Consider the following 20,431-nt stretch of genomic DNA (forward strand, 5'->3'; position numbering starts at 1 on the left):
TAGACCAATTTGGGTTTCCAATCTCTCCAAAAGAATGTGGTGATCGATGGTATCAAAATCAGCACTAAGATCTAGGAGCACGAGGACAGATGCAGAGCCTCGGTCTGACGTCATTAAAAGGTAATTTACCACCTTCACAAGTGCAGTCTCAGTGCTATGATGGGGTCTAAAACCAGACTGAAGCGTTTCGTATACATTGTTTGTCTTCAGGAAGGCAGTGAGTTGCTGCGCAACAGCTTTTTCCATTTTTTTTGCGAGGAATGGAAGATTCGATATAGGCCAATAGTTTTTTATAATTTCTGGGTCAAGATTCGGCTTTTTCAAGAGAGGCTTTATTACTGCCACTTTTAGTGAGCTTGGTACACATCTGGTGGATAGAGAGCCGTTTATTATGTTCAACATAGGAGGGCCAAGCACAGGAAGCAGCTCTTTCAGTAGTTTAGTTGGAATAGGGTCCAGTATGCAGCTTGAGGGTTTAGAGGCCATGATTATTTTCATCATTGTGTCAAGAGATATAGTACTAAAACACTTTAGTATCTCCCTTGATCCTAGGTCCTGGCAGAGTTGTGCAGACTCAGGACAATGGAGCTTTGGAGGAATACGCAGATTTAAAGAGGAGTGCGTAATTTGCTTTCTAATGATCATGATCTTTTCCTCAAAGAAGTTCATAAATGTATTACTGCTGAAGTGAAAGCCATCCTCCATTTGCGAATGCTGCTTTTTAGTTAGCTTTGCGACAGTATCAAAAAGAAATTTCGGATTGTTCTTATTTTCCTCAATTAAGTTGGAAAAATAGGATGATCGAGCAGCAGTGAGGGCTCTTCGATACTGCACGGTACTGTCTTTCCAAGCTAGTCGGAAGACTTCCAGTTTGGTGTGGCGCCATTTTCGTTCCAATTTTCTGGAAGCTTGCTTCAGAGCTCGTGTATTTTCTGTATACCAGGGAGCTAGTTTCTTATGACAGATGTTTTTAGTTTTTAGGGGTGCAACTGCATCTAGGGTATTGCGCAAGGTTAAATTGAGTTCCTCGGTTAGGTGGTTAACTGATTTTTGTCCTCTGACGTCCTTGGGTAGGCAGAGGGAGTCTGGAAGGGCATCAAGGAATCTTTGGGTTGTCTGAGAATTTATAGCACGACTTTTAATGCTCCTTGGTTGGGGTCTGAGCAGATTATTTGTTGCAAACGCAATAAAATGGTGGTCCGATAATCCAGGATTATGAGGAAAAACATTAAGATCCACAACATTTATTCCATGGGACAAAACTAGGTCCAGAGTATGACTGTGGCAGTGAGTAGGTCCAGAGACATGTTGGACAAAACCCACTGCGTCGATGATGGCTCCGAAAGCCTTTTGGAGTGCGTCTGTGGACTTTTCCATGTGAATGTTAAAGTCACCAAAAATTTGAATATTATCTGCTATGACTACAAGATCCGATAGGAATTCAGGGAACTCAGTGAGGAACACTGCATATGGCCCAGGAGGCCTGTAAACAGTAGCTATAAAAAGTGATTGAGTAGGCTGCATAGATTTCATGACTAGAAGCTCAAAAGACGAATACGTCATTGTTTTTTTTTTTTGGTAAATTGAAATTTGCTATCATAAATGTTAGCAACACCTCCTCCTTTGCCGGATGCACCGGGGGTATGGTCACTAGTGTAACTAGGGGGTGAGGCCTCATTTAACACAGTAAATTCATCAGGCTTAAGCCATGTTTCAGTCAGGCCAATCACATCAAGATTATGATCAGTGATTAGTTCATTGACTATAACTGCCTTGGAAGTGAGGGATCTAACATTAAGTAACCCAATTTTGAGATGTGAGGTATCACAATCTCTTTCAATAATGGCAGGAATGGAGGAGGTCTTTATACTAGTGAGATTGCTAAAGCGAACACCGCCATCTTTATTTTCGCCCAACCTAGATCGAGGCACAGACACGGTCTCAATGGGGAAAGCTGAGCTGACTACACTGACTGTGCTAGTGGCAGACTCCACTAATCTGGCAGGCTGGCTAACAGCCTGCTGCCTGGCCTGCACCCTATTTCATTGTGGAGCTAGAGGAGTTAGAGCCCTGTCTATGTTCGTAGATAAGATGAGAGCACCCCTCCAGCTAGGATGGAGTCCGTCACTCCTCAGCAGGCCAGGCTTGGTCCTGTTTGTGGGTGAGTCCCAGAAAGAGGGCCAATTATCTACAAATTCTATCTTTTGGGAGGGGCAGAACACAGTTTTCAACCAGCAATTGAGTTGTGAGACTCTGCTGTAGAGCTCATCACTCCCCCTAACTGGGAGGGGGCCAGAGACAATTAATCGATGCCGACACATCTTTCTAGCTGATTTACACGCTGAAGCTATGTTGCGCTTGGTGACCTCTGACTGTTTCATCCTAACATCGTTGGTGCCGATGTGGATAACAATATCTCTATAATCTCTACACTCGCCAGTTTTAGCTTTAGCCAGCACCGTCTTTAGATTAGCCTTAACGTCGGTAGCCCTGCCCCCTGGTAAACAGTGTATGATCGCTGGATGATTCGTTTTAAGTCTAATACTGCGGGTAATGGAGTCGCCAATGACTAGGGTTTTCAATTTGTCAGAGCTAATGGTGGGAGCCTTCGGCGTCTCAGACCCCACAACGGGATGTCTATTATCGATGGTAGTTATTATGTCGTTTAGGACCTTGAGCGTGGCTGAGGTGCACCCATGACCAGCTCTGAAACCAGATAGCATAGCGGAGAAGGTATGGTGGGATTCGAAATGGTCAGTAATCTCTTTGTTAACTTGCCTTTCGAAGACCTTAGAAAGACAGGGTAGGATAGATATAGGTCTGTAGCAGTTTGGGTCTAGAGTGTCATCCCCTTTGAAGAGGGGGATGACCGCGGCAGCTTTCCAATCTTTGGGAATCTCAGACGATACGAAAGAGAGGTTGAACAGGCTGGTAATAGGGGTTGCAACAATTTCGGCAGATAATTTTAGAAAGAGAGGGTCCAGATTGTCTAGCCCGGCTGATTTGTATGGGTCCAGATTTTGCAGCTCTTTCAGAACATCAGCTATCTGGATTTGGGTGAAGGAGAAATGGTGGGGGCATTGGCGGGTTGCTGTGGAGGGTGCCGGGCAGTTGACCGGGGTAGGGTTAGCCAGGTGGAAAGCATGGCCAGCCGTAGAGAAATGCTTATTGAAATTCTTAATTATAGTGGATTTATCGGTGGTAACAGTGTTTCCTAGCCTCAGAGCAGTGGGCAGCTGGGAGGAGGTGCTCTTAATCTCCATGGACTTTACAGTGTCCCAGAACTTTTTTGAGTTAGTACTACAGGATGCAAATTTCTGTTTGAAAAAGCTAGCCTTAGCTTTTTTAACTGCCTGTGTATATTTGTTCCTAACTTCCCTGAAAAGTTGCATATCACGTGGGCTATTCGATGCTAATGCAGAACGCCACAGGATGTTTTTGTGCTGGTCAAGGGCAGACGGGTCTGGAGTGAACCAAGAACTATATCTATTCCTAGTTCTACATTTTTTGAGTGGGGCATGCTTATTTAAGATGGTGAGGAAGGCACTTTTAAAGAATAGCCAGGCATCATCTACTGACGGGATGAGGTCAATGTCATTCCAGGATACATAATGACCTCAGCTACTACAACCACGTTTGGACTATCGTCTGCGGTCAGCAATCCCAATACACGCTGATCGTAATGAAGTGGGATTTTTCTCCAGTTGTTGTTGAGACTTCTAGCTCACTCAGGAAAAGAAAAAACAATTGATATATAGATAGATAAATGAGAAGCAAATGGGTCTGATGTGTTCAATTAAATGGGGAACGAGTGATTTCTTTAAGTTTCTTAGATGCTCAGATATGTTACGTTATGTGCGCATGCGCAGCTTCACTAGAGACTTAAATTACAGCACCTGGTAATCACTTCACCGTAGACAATCATCAGGAGCACACAGCCCGTTGGTATGTAACTGCGAACTACTCAGTCTAGCATTAATGTTTAAGTCACTTATATGTTTGTGCACCTCACTGTGTCGGTGTTAGTTGGCCGGGAGTAACTTGTAGCTCGCTGGGTGCGGTAGCTCAGCGACCCAGATGCTATATAGCATTAGGCTATTATTATCAGCCATTTGCATTGTGCTGATTGTTCGGAGCACTCTGCTGGTTTCTGGTGGCGGTGGTGATAGCGGTGGTTTGGTTCGGTGATCCATGGTGGAGTGCCGCATTATGTTCCGTTTGTGCATGCGTAAATCCTTTGGACGAGGCATGTGGTGGCATGGGTTCTGTGTCCTGTGACAGCGTCCATGACAACCTGTGACGGCAGAGTCACTGCGCGCATGCTCCTCTGGCGCTGGGCATTCTGGGTGATGCATTCTCGGTGCTGTTTTAAGCCAGATTATCCACATGGATGACCTCGCTCTATACATTTACATTACATTTAAGTCATTTAGCAGACGCTCTTATCCAGAGCGACTTACAAATTGGTGCATTCACCTTATGATATCCAGTGGAACAACCACTTTACAATAGTGCATCTAAATCTTTTAAGGGGGGGGGGTAGAAGGATTACTTTATCCTATCCCAGGTATTCCTTAAAGAGGTGGGGTTTCAGGTGTCTCCGGAAGGTGGTGATTGACTCCGCTGTCCTGGCGTCGTGAGGGAGCTTGTTCCACCATTGGGGTGCCAGAGCAGCGAACAGTTTTGACTGGGCTGAGCGGGAACTGTGCTTCCTCAGAGGTAGGGAGGCGAGCAGGCCAGAGGTGGATGAACGCAGTGCCCTTGTTTGGGTGTAGGGCCTGATCAGAGCCTGAAGGTACGGAGGTGCCGTTCCCCTCACAGCTCCGTAGGCAACTTAACGATGACAGGATAGACACAGAGATTGAAATGCCTGACGCTTTTGCTAAGCGTTCCCTTGACTTAACACGAGCCATTCAAATCCAGTGCGAGGGACCAATGACTGTTGATCTTAGCATACTGGATGAGGCACATTTAGTTGACCCGACTGACTACAATCCAAAAGACTGGTCTGTCACCCGCTCTTGGACGGTGCCGGACAGTATCCTGACTGTTACCATGATCCTTGGTCTTTTTTCCCTACTACGTACACAGGCGCACATGTGCAATGGAAGACCAAATGAGGTCTTATACTAGGATCATCCCTGGGACAGAAACAATCTCGATTTTTGTAAAAGTTTGCAATAAATCCTGAAACCCCATCAGGGGGTCGATCCCCAGCCTCCTCTCCCGAATTCGCTAGGTCAGCACTGTAATGTCCCCAATGTAAGCTTTGGCATTCAGGGTGCCATTTTTCTGCTACGATGATCCACCAACCAGGACATCCGATGGTCATCCTTATGGTGGGTTGCAAAATCCTTCCAAGTTGAACCCACCAGAGGGGGACTGTCATGACTGGCCTATTTGAGTCAGGTTACCATGGATCACAGTCCTACAGAGACATCTCTCACCCCCGCAGAGGGGGAGAGAGATTGATAGTGGGGGTTTTATGACACCTTATGCCCATTATAAATCTTAAGGCAGCAGATGAATGCTTTGTCCTCTGTGTGAAGGATTGGAATGTATGGTGGGTCTATGGAGAATCTACCTCAGAACGGTAACATGCAATAAATGGACTTTGGGACAATATATTTCATCAGCCAAATTGGTGGTAACAATGATAGATGGAATATGAAAATGAAGGTCATTTTTGTTATGTTATTAAAAGTTAAGACAACGTTATAATGAGAACATTGTATCTTGAAGAGTTTTCATAATATGTACATGATGTTTGCATACTGTGCGTTTGTGTAGAAAATATCCAGATCAAAGAGCATCTTTTTGTAAAGATGGACTGTGAATTTTAGTTGTCTATCGAGATCAAAGTACATTGTGATACCTTGCCTCGTAACTAGATACGCCCCAGAGAACTTGCCATAAAGACGAGAAACGCGACTAGTCATGACCCCAAAACGCAACACGAGTTTGAAGAAGACTAAGGAACCTCTTAACAATCAATGCTACGGTTGAGTAGCTGTATCTGTATCTAAGAAGGTGAATTCAAGCAGGACCACCCGATTATTCTCTCCAAGGAATCGTGTGTCTACACTGCTTTCATTCCCACGCTGGAACCATCTACATGGCTGATTAGCCGTCCTCAGAAGACCCCTCTTACAGAACGAGGGCAAGCAAACTGACAACTAAGAAAAAGGACATTGTCCACCAGATGTCACAATCAGAGACTTACACCCGTAAACGAAGTAGACGACCACACAGAGAACGGGATGTTGGCCGAACATATCTCACTAAGCTTAACTCAGCCCACAAAGCCCTGGGCCCAACAGAGATACCCGACGAAGACATTCAACAAGTATTTACATTCATTATAATTCTTACCCACAAGAGCGGCAGTTCAGGGCAAGGTGTTAGGGCTAAACTAAGCATAGTTTACAAATATATCCAAGTGAGTAAATAAATAATCAGCTCAATTGGTGTGGTACGGGAGGATTTAGTGAGACCCGGGTTTGTGGAGATTTACGAATTATGCGACATTCAGGATGAGACTGTAGAGCAAATGAATTTGTGACTGTTGTAAAATTGATATTCGGATATTATTTGAGTTAATTTGGGAAACGGAAACTCATTAAACTGTTCCCATGGTGCCCCAGGTTACTGAGTTAATGATTACCTGATTAATTTAATCACGTAATTATAAACAGTTAATTATTCGATGAATAGCAGTCGACACATTAATGATATGTTATGACACATTAATGATATGTTATGACACACTCAATCAATCTCTTTTTTTTACCTTTACTTAACTAGGCAAGTCAGAACAAATTCTTATTTACAATGACAGCCTACACAGTGCTACACAGGGATGCTACACGGTGCACCTCTATCCTATAATCAAGGAAACAAAAAAAACATACTAAATAATTATTCTCTTTTCATCAGAGTGACACTCATGATGTTGTGTTGGATTGCAGGTTGTCATCCTGCAATTTGTCTGTGCCTGTGATTTCTTACATTGAATTGTAGGCATTTCTTGTTGTCAATCACTTGTTTTCCGATTGCCATGAATGATGACTAACTTTGAGGGCAACTGAGGAGAGCACTCACAAATGAACATCTTATCAAATGGCTACCCAGACTATTTGCATTGCCTCCCCCCTTTTATGCCGCTGCTACTCTCTGCTGTTATCATCTATGCATAGTCACTTTAATAACTACATATTACCTCGACTAACAGGTGCCCCCGCACGTTGACTCTGCACCGGTACCCCCTATGTATGTATGTATGTATGTATGTATGTATGTATGTATGTATGTATGTATGTATGTATGTATGTATGTATGTATGTATGTATGTATGTATGTATGTATGTATGTATGTATGTATGTATGTATGTATGTCTTGCTATTGTTATTTTACTGCTGATCTTTAATTATTTGTTACTTATTTCTTATACTTATTCCTATTTTTTTAAACTGCATTGTTGGTTAGGGGCTCGTAAGTAAGCATTTCACTGTAAGGTCTACACCTGTTGTATGTAACTAATAATATTTGATTTGTTTAGCGCTAGACAGATTCAGGCCATGGAGCTAGTTCTATGGAGTGTTCACCTGGATCTGCCACCGCTCTGCTGAATTAAAGCCATTGTAGTTAACACATGGGCTGCTCTGCTGAATTAAAGCCATTGTAGTTAACACATGGGCCGCTCTGCTGAATTAAAGCCATTGTAGTTAACACATGGGCTGCTCTGCTGAATTAAAGCCATTGTAGTTAACACATGGGCTGCTCTGCTGAATTAAAGCCATTGTAGTTAACACATGGGCCGCTCTGCTGAATTAAAGCCATTGTAGTTAACACATGGGCCGCTCTGCTGAATTAAAGCCATTGTAGTTAACACATGGGCTGCTCTGCTGAATTAAAGCCATTGTAGTTAACACATGGGCTGCTCTGCTGAATTAAAGCCATTGTAGTTAACACATGGGCCGCTCTGCTGAATTAAAGCCATTGTAGTTAACACATGGGCCGCTCTGCTGAATTAAAGCCATTGTAGTTAACACATGGGCTGCTCTGCTGAATTAAAGCCATTGTAGTTAACACATGGGCTGCTCTGCTGAATTAAAGCCATTGTAGTTAACACATGGGCTGCTCTGCTGAATTAAAGCCATTGTAGTTAACACATGGGCTGCTCTGCTGAATTAAAGCCATTGTAGTTAACACATGGGCTGCTCTGCTGAATTAAAGCCATTGTAGTTAACACATGGGCTGCTCTGCTGAATTAAAGCCATTGTAGTTAACACATGGGCCGCTCTGCTGAATTAAAGCCATTGTAGTTAACACATGGGCTGCTCTGCTGAATTAAAGCCATTGTAGTTAACACATGGGCTGCTCTGCTGAATTAAAGCCATTGTAGTTAACACATGGGCTGCTCTGCTGAATTAAAGCCATTGTAGTTAACACATGGGCTGCTCTGCTGAATTAAAGCCATTGTAGTTAACACATGGGCTGCTCTGCTGAATTAAAGCCATTGTAGTTAACACATGGGCTGCTCTGCTGAATTAAAGCCATTGTAGTTAACACATGGGCTGCTCTGCTGAATTAAAGCCATTGTAGTTAACACATGGGCTGCTCTGCTGAATTAAAGCCATTGTAGTTAACACATGGGCTGCTCTGCTGAATTAAAGCCATTGTAGTTAACACATGGGCTGCTCTGCTGAATTAAAGCCATTGTAGTTAACACATGGGCTGCTCTGCTGAATTAAAGCCATTGTAGTTAACACATGGGCTGCTCTGCTGAATTAAAGCCATTGTAGTTAACACATGGGCTGCTCTGTTCTGTTCAAAGCAGTGACACACCTATGGGCTTTAAACTCAGTCAGTTCAGGTCAGGAGATATATTAAAATTCTATTCATGGATTTAAAGAAAAAGCACTAGAATAATGAATGATTATCAGGTAATGACTTTAATTTTTAATTGATCAATAGACTGATCTAAAATGATAGTGACTCCCACACCCTGACAATAAAATACACAATTGTAAATCTCAAACAGATGCGTGAAAATCATCTTTTAATAAATTCCTTTGCCCCATCGGCAAAACAGAAGCTAACTAAGCCTACATTGATATAGAAACTCAAATAAAACAACTTTTTTGCCATTTGCAGGCATTTTCTCTCTCTTTTTAACGATATCCTGTCATGATGGCACAGACATTTTCAGTGGGACATTTCAATGGCAGCAGCTTTTTTCTTTTTAGTCCTCAGGCACTAAAGGACTTGAAAGTTCACTCTAGTTCGAGCGGGCCACTCCATTCTTTCATTTTCCTTCAATGATGAAACATGCATATAGGGCGACCTGCATTTTTGACACATCTGCCGAAATTCATGCCTTCGAGACAGGCAGACAGAGGCCTTTTTACATGATGAATAGCGCCATTTAAAAGTTGCTGAAAGTGAAGATTGCACAGTCTATCATTTACAGTTGCCTGAATATGGTAATGGGTTCATTATCCTGGGTGCTGGGCAGAATCCAAGTTTTTTTTTTTTTTACATTTTATTTTTTACATCAGCTTTTTCATGAAAAATGATTGACAGACCAAATGGTTTGATAAAGAGCCTACAGACAACAAACATCTTGTTTCCTATACGGTAGGGTTTGTCCCAAATGGCACCCTATTCCCTATATAGTGCACAAATTTTGATCAGGGCACATAGGGGTCTGGTCAAAAGTAGTGCACTATATAGGGAATAGGGTGTCATTTGGGACTTTAGACTTTGTTGCCAATCATTACACTGTCTATTAAGCAACCGATGAGATGGGGAATGGGGTTTGCATTTTCACCTGTGTCTTGTGATAATGGAGGTTTGCCTCCAGAGGATGTATTGCTGCTATACCATAACATTGAAACTGCTCATGGCAGTTTGTCATGTTTGAATGGTTTGTCATATTTGTACCATGAATATGAATTGTGTTGTATACAATTACAGATATAAATGTTTGATTAGATGACAGCAGGAATTGATATGAGACTGTAGCAACTGCATGAATATATGTTTTATGATTGATTATTACAGTGTTAGTAATTGGAACTGTATTGTGTGCCTTACAGGACGTAGTGTGGTCTCAGTTTGGGTTCCCGGGTCGTAACGGGAGAGACAGCACACTGTGGATTGGTACAGAAGGTGCCAATACCCCGTGCCACCTGGACTCCTATGGGTATAACCTGGTACTACAGGTACAAGGAAGGTAATTATACAGGACTCCTATGGGTATAACCTGGTACTACAGGTACAAGGAAGGTAATTATACAGGACTCCTATGGGTATAACCTGGTACTACACGTACAAGGAAGGTAATTATAAACGACTCCTATGGGTATAACCTGGTACTAGAGGTGTAGGGAAGGTAATTATACAGGACTCCTATGGGTATAACCTGGTACTAGAGGTGTAGGGAAGGTAATTATACAGGACTCCTATGGGTATAACCTGGTACTAGAGGTGTAGGGAAGGTAATTATACAGGACTCCTATGGGTATAACCTGGTACTAGAGGTGAAGGGAAGGTAATTATACAGAGCTGTATTGTGTTCAGTAGCACAAAGCGGGGGGAAAACACAGTGAAACAGAGCGGGACGAGCTGGACTTGTCCAATAAGAAGCATTGTTTTAGTTTTCTGTTGCAAATTGTTTTGCTCCAATGACTCCTAATGAACACAACCCAGTTTTACATACCTCACTATACCACACACTACTTTTCCCTTTCCGCTGAGCTGCGTGTAGTAGTGGTGCAGACGATGGATGTTTCCCCTTCACCAAGGGAATTGCACTATAGATTAAAATGAAACAATCTAACAGCATTATAGCTGAGAAGAAAGAAGTGCTGGAGGCAGACAATAGATTCAGCACAATGAGAGCTGGCTCTGTACGGTAATGATCTACTCACCATTCAATGAGAGCTGGCTCTGTACGGTAATGATCTACTCACCATTCAATGAGAGCTGGCTCTGTACGGTAATGATCTACTCACCATTCAATGAGAGCTGGCTCTGTACGGTAATGATCTACTCACCATTCAATGAGAGCTGGCTCTGTACGGTAATGATCTACTCACCATTCAATGAGAGCTGGCTCTGTACGGTAATGATCTACTCACCATTCAATGAGAGCTGGCTCTGTACGGTAATGATCTACTCACCATTCAATGAGAGCTGGCTCTGTACGGTAATGATCTACTCACCATTCAATGAGAGCTGGCTCTGTACGGAAATGATCTACTCACCATTCAATGAGAGCTGGCTCTGTACGGTAATGATCTACTCACCATTCAATGAGAGCTGGCTCTGTACGGTAATGATCTACCCACCATTCAATGAGAGCTGGCTCTGTACGGTAATGATCTACCCACCATTCAATGAGAGCTGGCTCTGTACGGTAATGATCTACTCACCATTCAATGAGAGCTGGCTCTGTACGGTAATGATCTACTCACCATTCAATGAGAGCTGGCTCTGTACGGTAATGATCTACTCACCATTCAATGAGAGCTGGCTCTGTACGGTAATGATCTACCCACCATTTGTTCCCTCTAACTTTGAGGAAAGGATTTTAAACGATTTTAGATGATAGAGAGGAGACGGATACTAGGAAGGGAAGGGGTGAGAGTTCGGGGGGGTAAGATAGTGAAAGAGGGAATGTGGGCTAGGGAGGGGGCTGAGAGGTGGTGGGGGGGTCACTTGGTGACAGAGTCAGATTGTTCCACTGGCCCCTGAAAGATAAAGTAATTTTGCTTTGGCAATGTAAACATGTTTCCCATGCCAATAAAGCCATTTGGAGGGAGATGGAGGTATATGAGGTGAGGCTCTTTAGAACAGAGAGACATTAGTTATCATGTGGAGCACTGAGTCTACGACAAAAGCAAAAAATATCACATTATGAAGATCACTCTATCCTTGTTTTGTTTAAATTGGTTGTTGAAACCTTTCACATTGAAGTGATGCCCTGACCAACAAAGAACTCACATGACATGATATTTTCAATAAAGAGATGGATGGTATTGAACTATAGCTTCTTAAATTTCCTCAACTACGTAGGGTGTAACCATTGTGTTGGCTTTGGTGATGATTGCTGTCCCTTTCAAATAAATATACATTCATTATGAATCTAAACTGATCCTAGATCCTACATGAGCTGATCCTATATCAGCACTCCTACTCTGAGACGCTTAGTTAGTTAATATGGGCCCTGTTCTGTTTTAGGAAGCGTTGGCACCTGTTCCCCCCTGCAGACACGAGTTGTCTGTACCCCAGCAGGATCCCCTATGAGGAGTCTAGTGTGTTCAGCCAGGTGGACGTGCTCCAACCAGACCTCCAGAGGTTCCCTGCCTTCAGACACGCCAGGGCCTACACAGTCACCCTGCAGCCTGGACAGGTACAACACATTGGACCAGTTTCCCGGACATAGATTAAGCCTAATCTTGACTAAAAAAACTATTTCAATGGAGATTCTCCCTTGAGCATGCTTTTTAGTCTAGGACTAGGTTTAATCTATGTCCAGGAAACCAGCCCAACAGGGGCAACATATGTAACTCCCTCTACAAGTATATTAAAGAGAATCCATTCAGCAAACACAGCTATTTGTACAAACTGACACTGTGAAAGTGCTAATCTCTTAATTTATGAGAAAATATTTTCTCAGATACAAATGTGTTTGAACCACATAAATACAATAGAGCACATGTTTGTCTCTATGGTTTGGTCAAAAGCATGAGCTGAGGCATACCCCAAAATGTTTGTAGAGTTGCTGAGTAATATAGAGTGAACTGTATAAAAAATTAAGAAAGTTGCACACGCTATACATTGCGCTCCAAAAGTATTGTATAATTTCAAAATAACTGTCCCAACGACTGAGGTTAAAGTGCAGACAGTCTGCTTTAATTTGAGGGTATTTTCATCCATATCAGGTAAACCGTTTAGAAATCACAGCAGTTTTTTATGGGACCAAAAGTATTAGGACAAATTCACTTATGTGTATCAAAAGTTTAGTGTTTGGTCCCATATTCATAGCACGCAATGATTACATCAAGCTTGTGGCTCTACAAACTTGTTGGATGTATTTGCTGTTTTTTGTTTTGGTTTCAGATTATTTTGTGCCCAATAGAAATGAATGGTATATAATGTATTGTGTAATTGTTGAGTCACTTTCATTGTAAATAAGAATAGAATATGTTTCTAAACACTTCTACATTAATGTGGATGCTACCATGATTCCGGCTGAATGAATCTTGAATAATGATGAGTGATAAATTTACAGAGGCACAAATATCATACCCCGAAGACATGCTAACCTCTCACCATTACAATAACAGGGGAGGTTAGCATTTTATATCATACCCCCAAGACATGCTAACCTCTCACCATTACAATAACAGGGGAGGTTAGCATTTTATATCATACCCCCAAGACATGCTAACCTCTCACCATTACAATAACAGGGGAGGTTAGTATTTTATATCATAACCCCCAAGACATGCTAACCTCTCACCATTACAATAACAGGGGAGGTTAGCATTTTATATCATAACCCCCAAGACATGCAAACCTCTCACCATTACAATAACAGGGGAGGTTAGCATTTTATATCATACCCCCAAGACATGCTAACCTCTCACCATTACAATAACAGGGGAGGTTAGCATCTTTGGGGGGGTATGATATTTATGCCTCTAACTTTATGAGCCTCCATCTGTCATACTTACACTATATGACTAAAAGTATGTGGACACCTGCTCATCAAACCTCTTATTCCAAAATCCTGGGCATTAATATGGAATTGGTCCCCCCTTTGCTGCCACTCTTCTGGAATGGCTTTCCACTATGGCTTTCCACTAGATGTTGGAACATTGCTGCAGGGACTTGCTTCCGTTCAGACACAAAAGCATTAGTGAGGCGGGCACTGATGTTGGGCGATTAGGCCTGGCTCGCAGTCGACATTCTAATTAATCCCAAAGGTGTTTGTTTGGGTTGAGGTCAGGGCTCTGTGCAGGCCAGTCAAGTTCTTCCACACCGATCTTGACAAACCATTTCTGTATGGACCTCGCTTTGTGCAATGGTGCATTGTCATGCTGAAACAGAAAATGACCTTCCCCAAACTGTTGCCACAAGGTTGGAAGCACAGAATCGTCTAGAATGTCATTGTATGCTGTAGCGTTAAGTTTCCCTTCACTGGAACTAATGGGCCTAGCCCGAACCATGAAAAACAGCCCCAGACCATTATTCCTCTTCTGCCAAACTTTACAGTTGGCACTATGCATTTGGGCAGGTTGCGTTCTCCTGGTATCTGCCTAACCCAGATTTGTCCGGTGGACTGCCAGATGGTTAAGCGTGATTCATCACTCCAGAGAACGTTTTTCCATTGCTACAGACTCCAATGACAGCGAGCTTTATACCACTCCAGCCGACGCTTGGCATTGCGCATGGTGATCTTAGGCTTGTGTGCTCGGCCATGGAAACCCATTTCATGAAGCTCCTGACAAACAGTTCTTGTGCTGATGTAACAGTGTAGGTTCCGTCCCTCTCTTCGCCCCCAACCCGGGCTCGAACCAGGGACCCTTGCACACATCAACAACTGACACCCACCGAAGCAAAGTTACCCATCGCGCCACAAGAGCCACGGCCCTTGCAACGCAAGGGGAAACCCTACTTCAAGTCTCAGAGTGAGTGACGTCACCGATTGAAACGCTATTAGCGCGCTCCACCGCTAACTAACTAGCCATTTCACATCGGTTACACTGACGTTGCTTCCAGAGGCAGTTTGGAACTTGGTAGTGAGTGTTGCAACCAAGGACAGACGATTTGTATGCGCTACGCACTTCAGCACTCGGCGGTGCCGTTCTGTGAGCTTGTGTGGCCTACCACATCGTGGCTGAGCCGTTGTTGCTCCTAGACGTTTCCACTTCACAATAACAGCACTTACAGTTGACCGGGGCAGCTCTAGTAGGGCAGAAATTTTACGAACTGACTTGTTGGATAGGTGGCATCCTTTGACGGTGCCACGTTGAAAGTAACTGAGCTCTTCAGTAAGCCCATTCTACTGCCAATGTTTGTCTATGGAGATTGCATGTCTTTATGATGTATTTTATACACCTATCATCAATGGGTGTGGCTGAAATAGCCGAATCCACAGTGTTTTCCATGTCACATATTGATATGTCTGTCTTGACATCACATATTGATACATCTGTCTGTGCAAATGAAACAAAGCATGCAGCAGTCAGAGCTTTGTAGACTGAATGAATTAAGACTGCAGTGGAACGAAGGGATCAATAAGGGCTGTTCACTTTAATAAAGACCAAATCCACATCATGAATGAGACAGAAGCACTTGGGAGGGAGGATACAAGCTGCCATCTAATGGCTAGTCTCCCTCACTGTGTTAAATTAGGTGACGTTCAGTGCGAAAAAAACGGTGTGCAACGTTCAATTAAACGGAAACGCTCTGTTCTGAATGACCAGTTGTAAAACGGGGATGGGTTGGGCTGTAGGATGGGGAACGCTGTCAACATGGCCGCTGCCCTTTTAATTAGTCACTCATTGCTTCAAAGACGCACCCTGCCACACCCACCAAATGTACCTCCATGTCTGTTCAAGAACGTTTTGGGGAAATGTGTCGTTCAGTACAAACCGTCATGCGATGTAGTAAACGTTTTATCGAACTGATCAGTCCCTGACTCCTTCAGCTCTACTACTTATTGACTGGCTCTGCTCTCCCATCCCCTGGACTATGAGCTGTGCTGCTAGCAGATATTTCTAGAAATTTTGGACTCCTTCAAAGCTTCTATTTTGTAATGTGTTCCTTATCCGTATTCCTACTGATCACCTTGCATTTCTTCTGATGCGATCTGACCCTGTTGCCCTTCTGCTCCAATAGGTGCTGTTTGTCCCCAGACACTGGTGGCACTATGTGGAGTCTGTTGACCCCATCACTGTCAGTGTCAACTCCTGGATTGAGTTGGTATGTACAGTAAAGTCACCTCCAACTAAATGGTGTTAAGTATGTTTATGGGGAAATTGGACGTTTGAGAGGAGGGACATAATTACAGTACAGCTTGATGAAGAGTTTCCCACCACTAGCTACCACTACCGCCCATAGGGCCATGGTCAAAATTAGTGCACTATATAGGTAATAGGGTGTTATTCAGGACACAGCCACAGTGATGGATGTGAGGAGTGTTGAGGCTCTCTGATGCTGTGGGTTTTTGAGTAATGAACAGGCATCAGAGTAAAGATACCCCTGTCATAATGATTTGTGAGTTTGCATGTAGAGGAGTAGTGCGCTGCATAACACAGTCACATACAGGTAATTGCCAAAATAATGGAAACACTTGAGTAAATGAGGGAAACAAAGTATATTGAAAGCAGGTGCTTTCACACAGGTATGGGTTAATTAAGTTCTGAGTTAATTAAGCAATTAATATCCCATCATGTTTAAGGTCATGTATAAAGATGCTGGGCAGGCCATTATTTTGGCTACCATGGCTATGCCCCCATAGGATGACAATGCCCCCATCCACAGGGCACGAGTGGTCACTGAATGGCTTGATGAGCATGAAAACAATGCAAACCATATTCCACACTTATGAGAGATTCTGGAGCGGCGCCTGAGACAGCATTTTCCACTACCATCAACAAAACAATTATGGTATTTCTCGTGGAGGAATAGCGTCACATCCCGCCCAATCGAGTTCCAGACACTTGTAGAATCTATGCCAAGGTGCATTGAAGCTGTTCTGGAGGCTCGTGGTGGCCCAACACCCTATTAAGACACTTTGTTGGTGTTTCCTTTATTTTGGAAGTTACCTGTATCTAGATGAGAGGAATGTGTATTCAGGTAGTGTGTCACCTTCGATGCCTCCTGATAACAGTCTCTGAGACAAGGTCACAGACACAATCAATTATGCCTGCTGCACATAATGTCTTTATCAGCAACTTCTTTCCCTTAATAGGAGTTTTTCTTTCTACTTCCTGATCTGATACAGGAAGTTGATGATGAGGCGAGAGTAGGCGAGGCCCTCACCAAAGCCATCGTCTGTGCTCTGAAGACGACGCCTAGTAACGACAATGATGATGACTGGCTCAATCCCACTGAGGTACAGTATCCTGACACTAGCCTGAGTCCTAGATCTGACCGCATAAACAGATCTCGGACCAGGTTACCTTGACCCTGAGGTAACCTCTTCACACTCTAGGTCTAAAGATTGGCAGTTCAGTTAGCACTGTCACAAGCCACAACGAACCCCTTGTACCGTGCAGAATCTGATGGCACATTTGCCGTGCACACTCAGGGTCATTCTGAGTGCAGTCCGACCATTTGTTCTCCTTATAAGAGCAGAGATCAGAAGGAGGAACTTGTTCTGGTGGGCTGAGGTCCAGAGAAAGAAAAAGTCCCAGGAATGCAGCATAGAACAACAGAGGAGATTCCAACCCCCCCATTTTGACCAATCTGTCTAGCTCCAGTTAGCATTTGAGTTGTTGACTGATCTTGTGCTGGACAATACCTAGCCTAAAACTGGCCTTTTTAGTTAAGAAATGAAGAGCTCCACAGAGATGACAAAGCAGAGCATTGTGTGTGCCTAGTTTTTATTTTATTTTATTTAACTAGGCAAGTCAGTTAAGAACAAATTCTTATTTACAATGACGGCCTACTGGGGAATAGTGGGTTAACTGCCTTGTTCAGGGGCAGAACGACAGATTTTTACCTTGTCAGCTCGGGGATTCAATCCAGCAACCTTTCGGTTACTGGCCCAACACTCTAACCACTAGGTTACCTGCCGCCCCAAAGTTAGGAGACATAGTCCCTGTAAACACACAGTACTGACCATAGTCCCTGTAAACACACAGTACTGACCATAGTCCCTGAGTAAAGCGGAGAGTGACGAAACATTGGTTTGTTTCATAACGGTTGGGTTTATAGTTTCGACTTTTTTATTTTTCCAAAGGAGGGGTTGGTGGGACATGACGAGAACATGCGGTACCTGAACCTGGCTGTGGGGGCCTGCATGGAGAAGAGAGGGACAACAAGTCACCGTGACCAACAGACCCAGGACACCCCAGCATGCCCAGGGGCAAAACGTGACTCCAGGGGTCAAGCTAAGAACGCCAGCTCTTCATCACCACCAGCAGAGGACCTTTCCTCCTCTTCCACACCATCCACCGTGCCCTTCGGCCCTCACCTCATCCCTGTGGCCTGGAACCAGATCACCAACCAGGAAACTACAGAGCAGAACCCCAAAAACCAAGACAGACCGTCACCATCCAGAGACTGTGACATAATCAGGTCTAGTAGCGTATCCCAAAACACCCCTCCAAGACCTGTCAGTGGGAGTAGAGCCCAGCACCAGCATGAAGGGGAAGGCATGTTCAGCTCCGGTTCAGCCTCTGACCCCCTAGTGTTTCCACAGCCAGGATGCAGAGATGGAGGAAGGCCACCACCTGGGGACAGAGACCAGGGCAATGGTGACAGAGCACACTGCCCCGTCTCCGTCACCACCAATGACCTACTGCAGTGCCTGGTTCACCCTGAGGTCATTGCTAGAGTCTCTGAGCTACTGATGGAGAGAGTCTGGTCAGGGACAGCCACAACACCATAGCTTCATAATCTACATTCCAACGTTTGTACTAGCATGCTACTGAGATTGAATGCCAAAATACATTGCTTCATTCTAAGTGCTAAGCTAGTATGGATATTGCAACAGAGCCTAACAAGAAGATTATATGTAACTTCCCTCAATTGTTAAAAATGGGGAAAGGAGTCCTCATCAATAAGTCCATAGAGTTTAACTGGGTTCAGTTGAATTTAACAGCTGAGGTAGTCAAGGTAGAGTATATCATGGTATTAATACCTCTGACACTGGCTCTTATTTCCCCTAACGCTGCTGGGAGTCTCTGGTTGCGTCCCAAATGGCACCTTGTTCCCTATATAGTGCACTACTATTGACCAGAACGGCTTGATGATACGGCGAGAGTAGAACGGTCCTGGTCAAAAGTAGTGCACTATATAGGGAATAGGGTGCCATTTGGGACGTAAGCCTCTGTGGAGTTAACAGTGATTCAGAAACCACTGAATGAACGGCCATGCTCTGCAGTGCCCACATGGGAAATCCTGCCTGGCTGATAGTTAGTCCAAAGTGTCAGAGAAGGGAAAACGGAAAGAGGTTTCACACTTCTATATTTTCTTACCCTCCTGCTCCTTCTTTTTCTACCCCATCTACACTGAGTGTACAACACATTATGAACACCTGCTCTTTCCATGATATAGACTGACCAGGTGAATCCTGGTGAAAGCTATGATCCCTTATTGATGTCACCTGTTAAATCCACTTCACACAAACCTGTTATTGACACCGGTTTGTGTCAAGAACTGCAATGCTGCTGAGTTTTTAACACTGAACGGTTTCCCCTTTGCATCAAGAATGGTCCACCACCCAAAGGACATCCAGCCAACTTGACACAACTGTGGGAAGTATTGGAGTCCACATGAGCTAGCAGGCCAGCATCCCTGTGGAATGTTTTGGACACCTTGTAGAGTCCATGCCCTGACGAATTGAGTCTGTGCTAAAGGCAAAAGGGGTTGCAACTCAATATTAGGATGGTGTTCCTAATGTTTTGTACACTCAGTGTATATTGTTTACTGTAGTATGTTATAGTCTTGGTGACTCCATGAGGTCAAATCCAAGTCAAGAGCATTTCTTCCATTCTTACCATGTTTTGTAGTCTTGTGATATTAGACGTTTATTTTCTACCCATGCTGAGGAAATAGCACTCCAAAATAACACTTAAAATGCTACGTTGTATAATCCTTGTAATAATAACAGTGATAGCTAGTATTTCTCAGATGTCGGCTACATTTTCTGCCTTCCCTTCCCCAGCTGATAGGTTATGTTTGCGTCCAAAATGGCACCTTATTCTATAATTAGGTCACTCCTTTTTAGTGTTTTTTTGGTATTTTATTAGGATCCCTTTTAGCTGCTGCCAACCTGGAGCTACTCTTCCAGCGGCTACTCTTCCTCTTTAGACCAGGGCTCTGCCTTCCATTCCCCAGCTGGTAGATTATGTTTGCGTCCAAGGGCTCTGGTCTAAAGTGGTAGGACTATATAGGGAATATGGTGCCAGTTGGGGTGAAGATGTTAGAAAGGCAGCCTGTTATGGTATTGTGATTAATGAATGTTGTCTAAGGAGTGATGATGTGATATGTCCCATCTACCAGGAAGTGGTGTGTTATTTTTCTGTCTCTCTATAGTCCTGGGTCTGTGACAAGGGAAGGAAACCAAAGCTCTGAATGAATAAAGACTAGAAACATGTAAGCGCCACCAACAATGAGGTAGTCCTGCAAAACCGTAAGAGTAGCAAGCTTTCAGAAACCCATCAGAAATAAAATTATATCATA

The 20,431-nt window shown here is 43.7% G+C and overlaps 1 protein-coding gene across 4 annotated transcripts in view; it reads left to right on the forward strand.

Annotated features, from left to right (window-relative positions):
* The window catches only part of hspbap1 (hspb associated protein 1), a 42,830-nt gene extending 23,647 nt beyond the window's left edge, over positions 1-19,183 (forward strand). For 3 of the 4 annotated variants that reach the window (XM_029702391.1, XM_029702392.1, XM_029702393.1), the window contains exons 4-8: positions 10,102-10,238; positions 12,248-12,419; positions 15,917-16,000; positions 17,025-17,135; positions 17,985-19,183. In XM_029702391.1, coding sequence (XP_029558251.1) covers positions 10,102-10,238; positions 12,248-12,419; positions 15,917-16,000; positions 17,025-17,135; positions 17,985-18,635 — 1,155 coding nt within the window. In that variant the 3' untranslated portion in view covers positions 18,636-19,183. The remainder of the gene's footprint in view (positions 1-10,101; positions 10,239-12,247; positions 12,420-15,916; positions 16,001-17,024; positions 17,136-17,984) is intronic. The other variant, XM_029702394.1, reaches the window with a different exon arrangement.
* Positions 19,184-20,431: the final 1,248 nt, after the last annotated feature.

Source organism: Salmo trutta, chromosome 20 (genome assembly GCF_901001165.1).
Source record: "Salmo trutta chromosome 20, fSalTru1.1, whole genome shotgun sequence".
In the NCBI taxonomy this organism is placed as follows: domain Eukaryota; kingdom Metazoa; phylum Chordata; class Actinopteri; order Salmoniformes; family Salmonidae; genus Salmo; species Salmo trutta.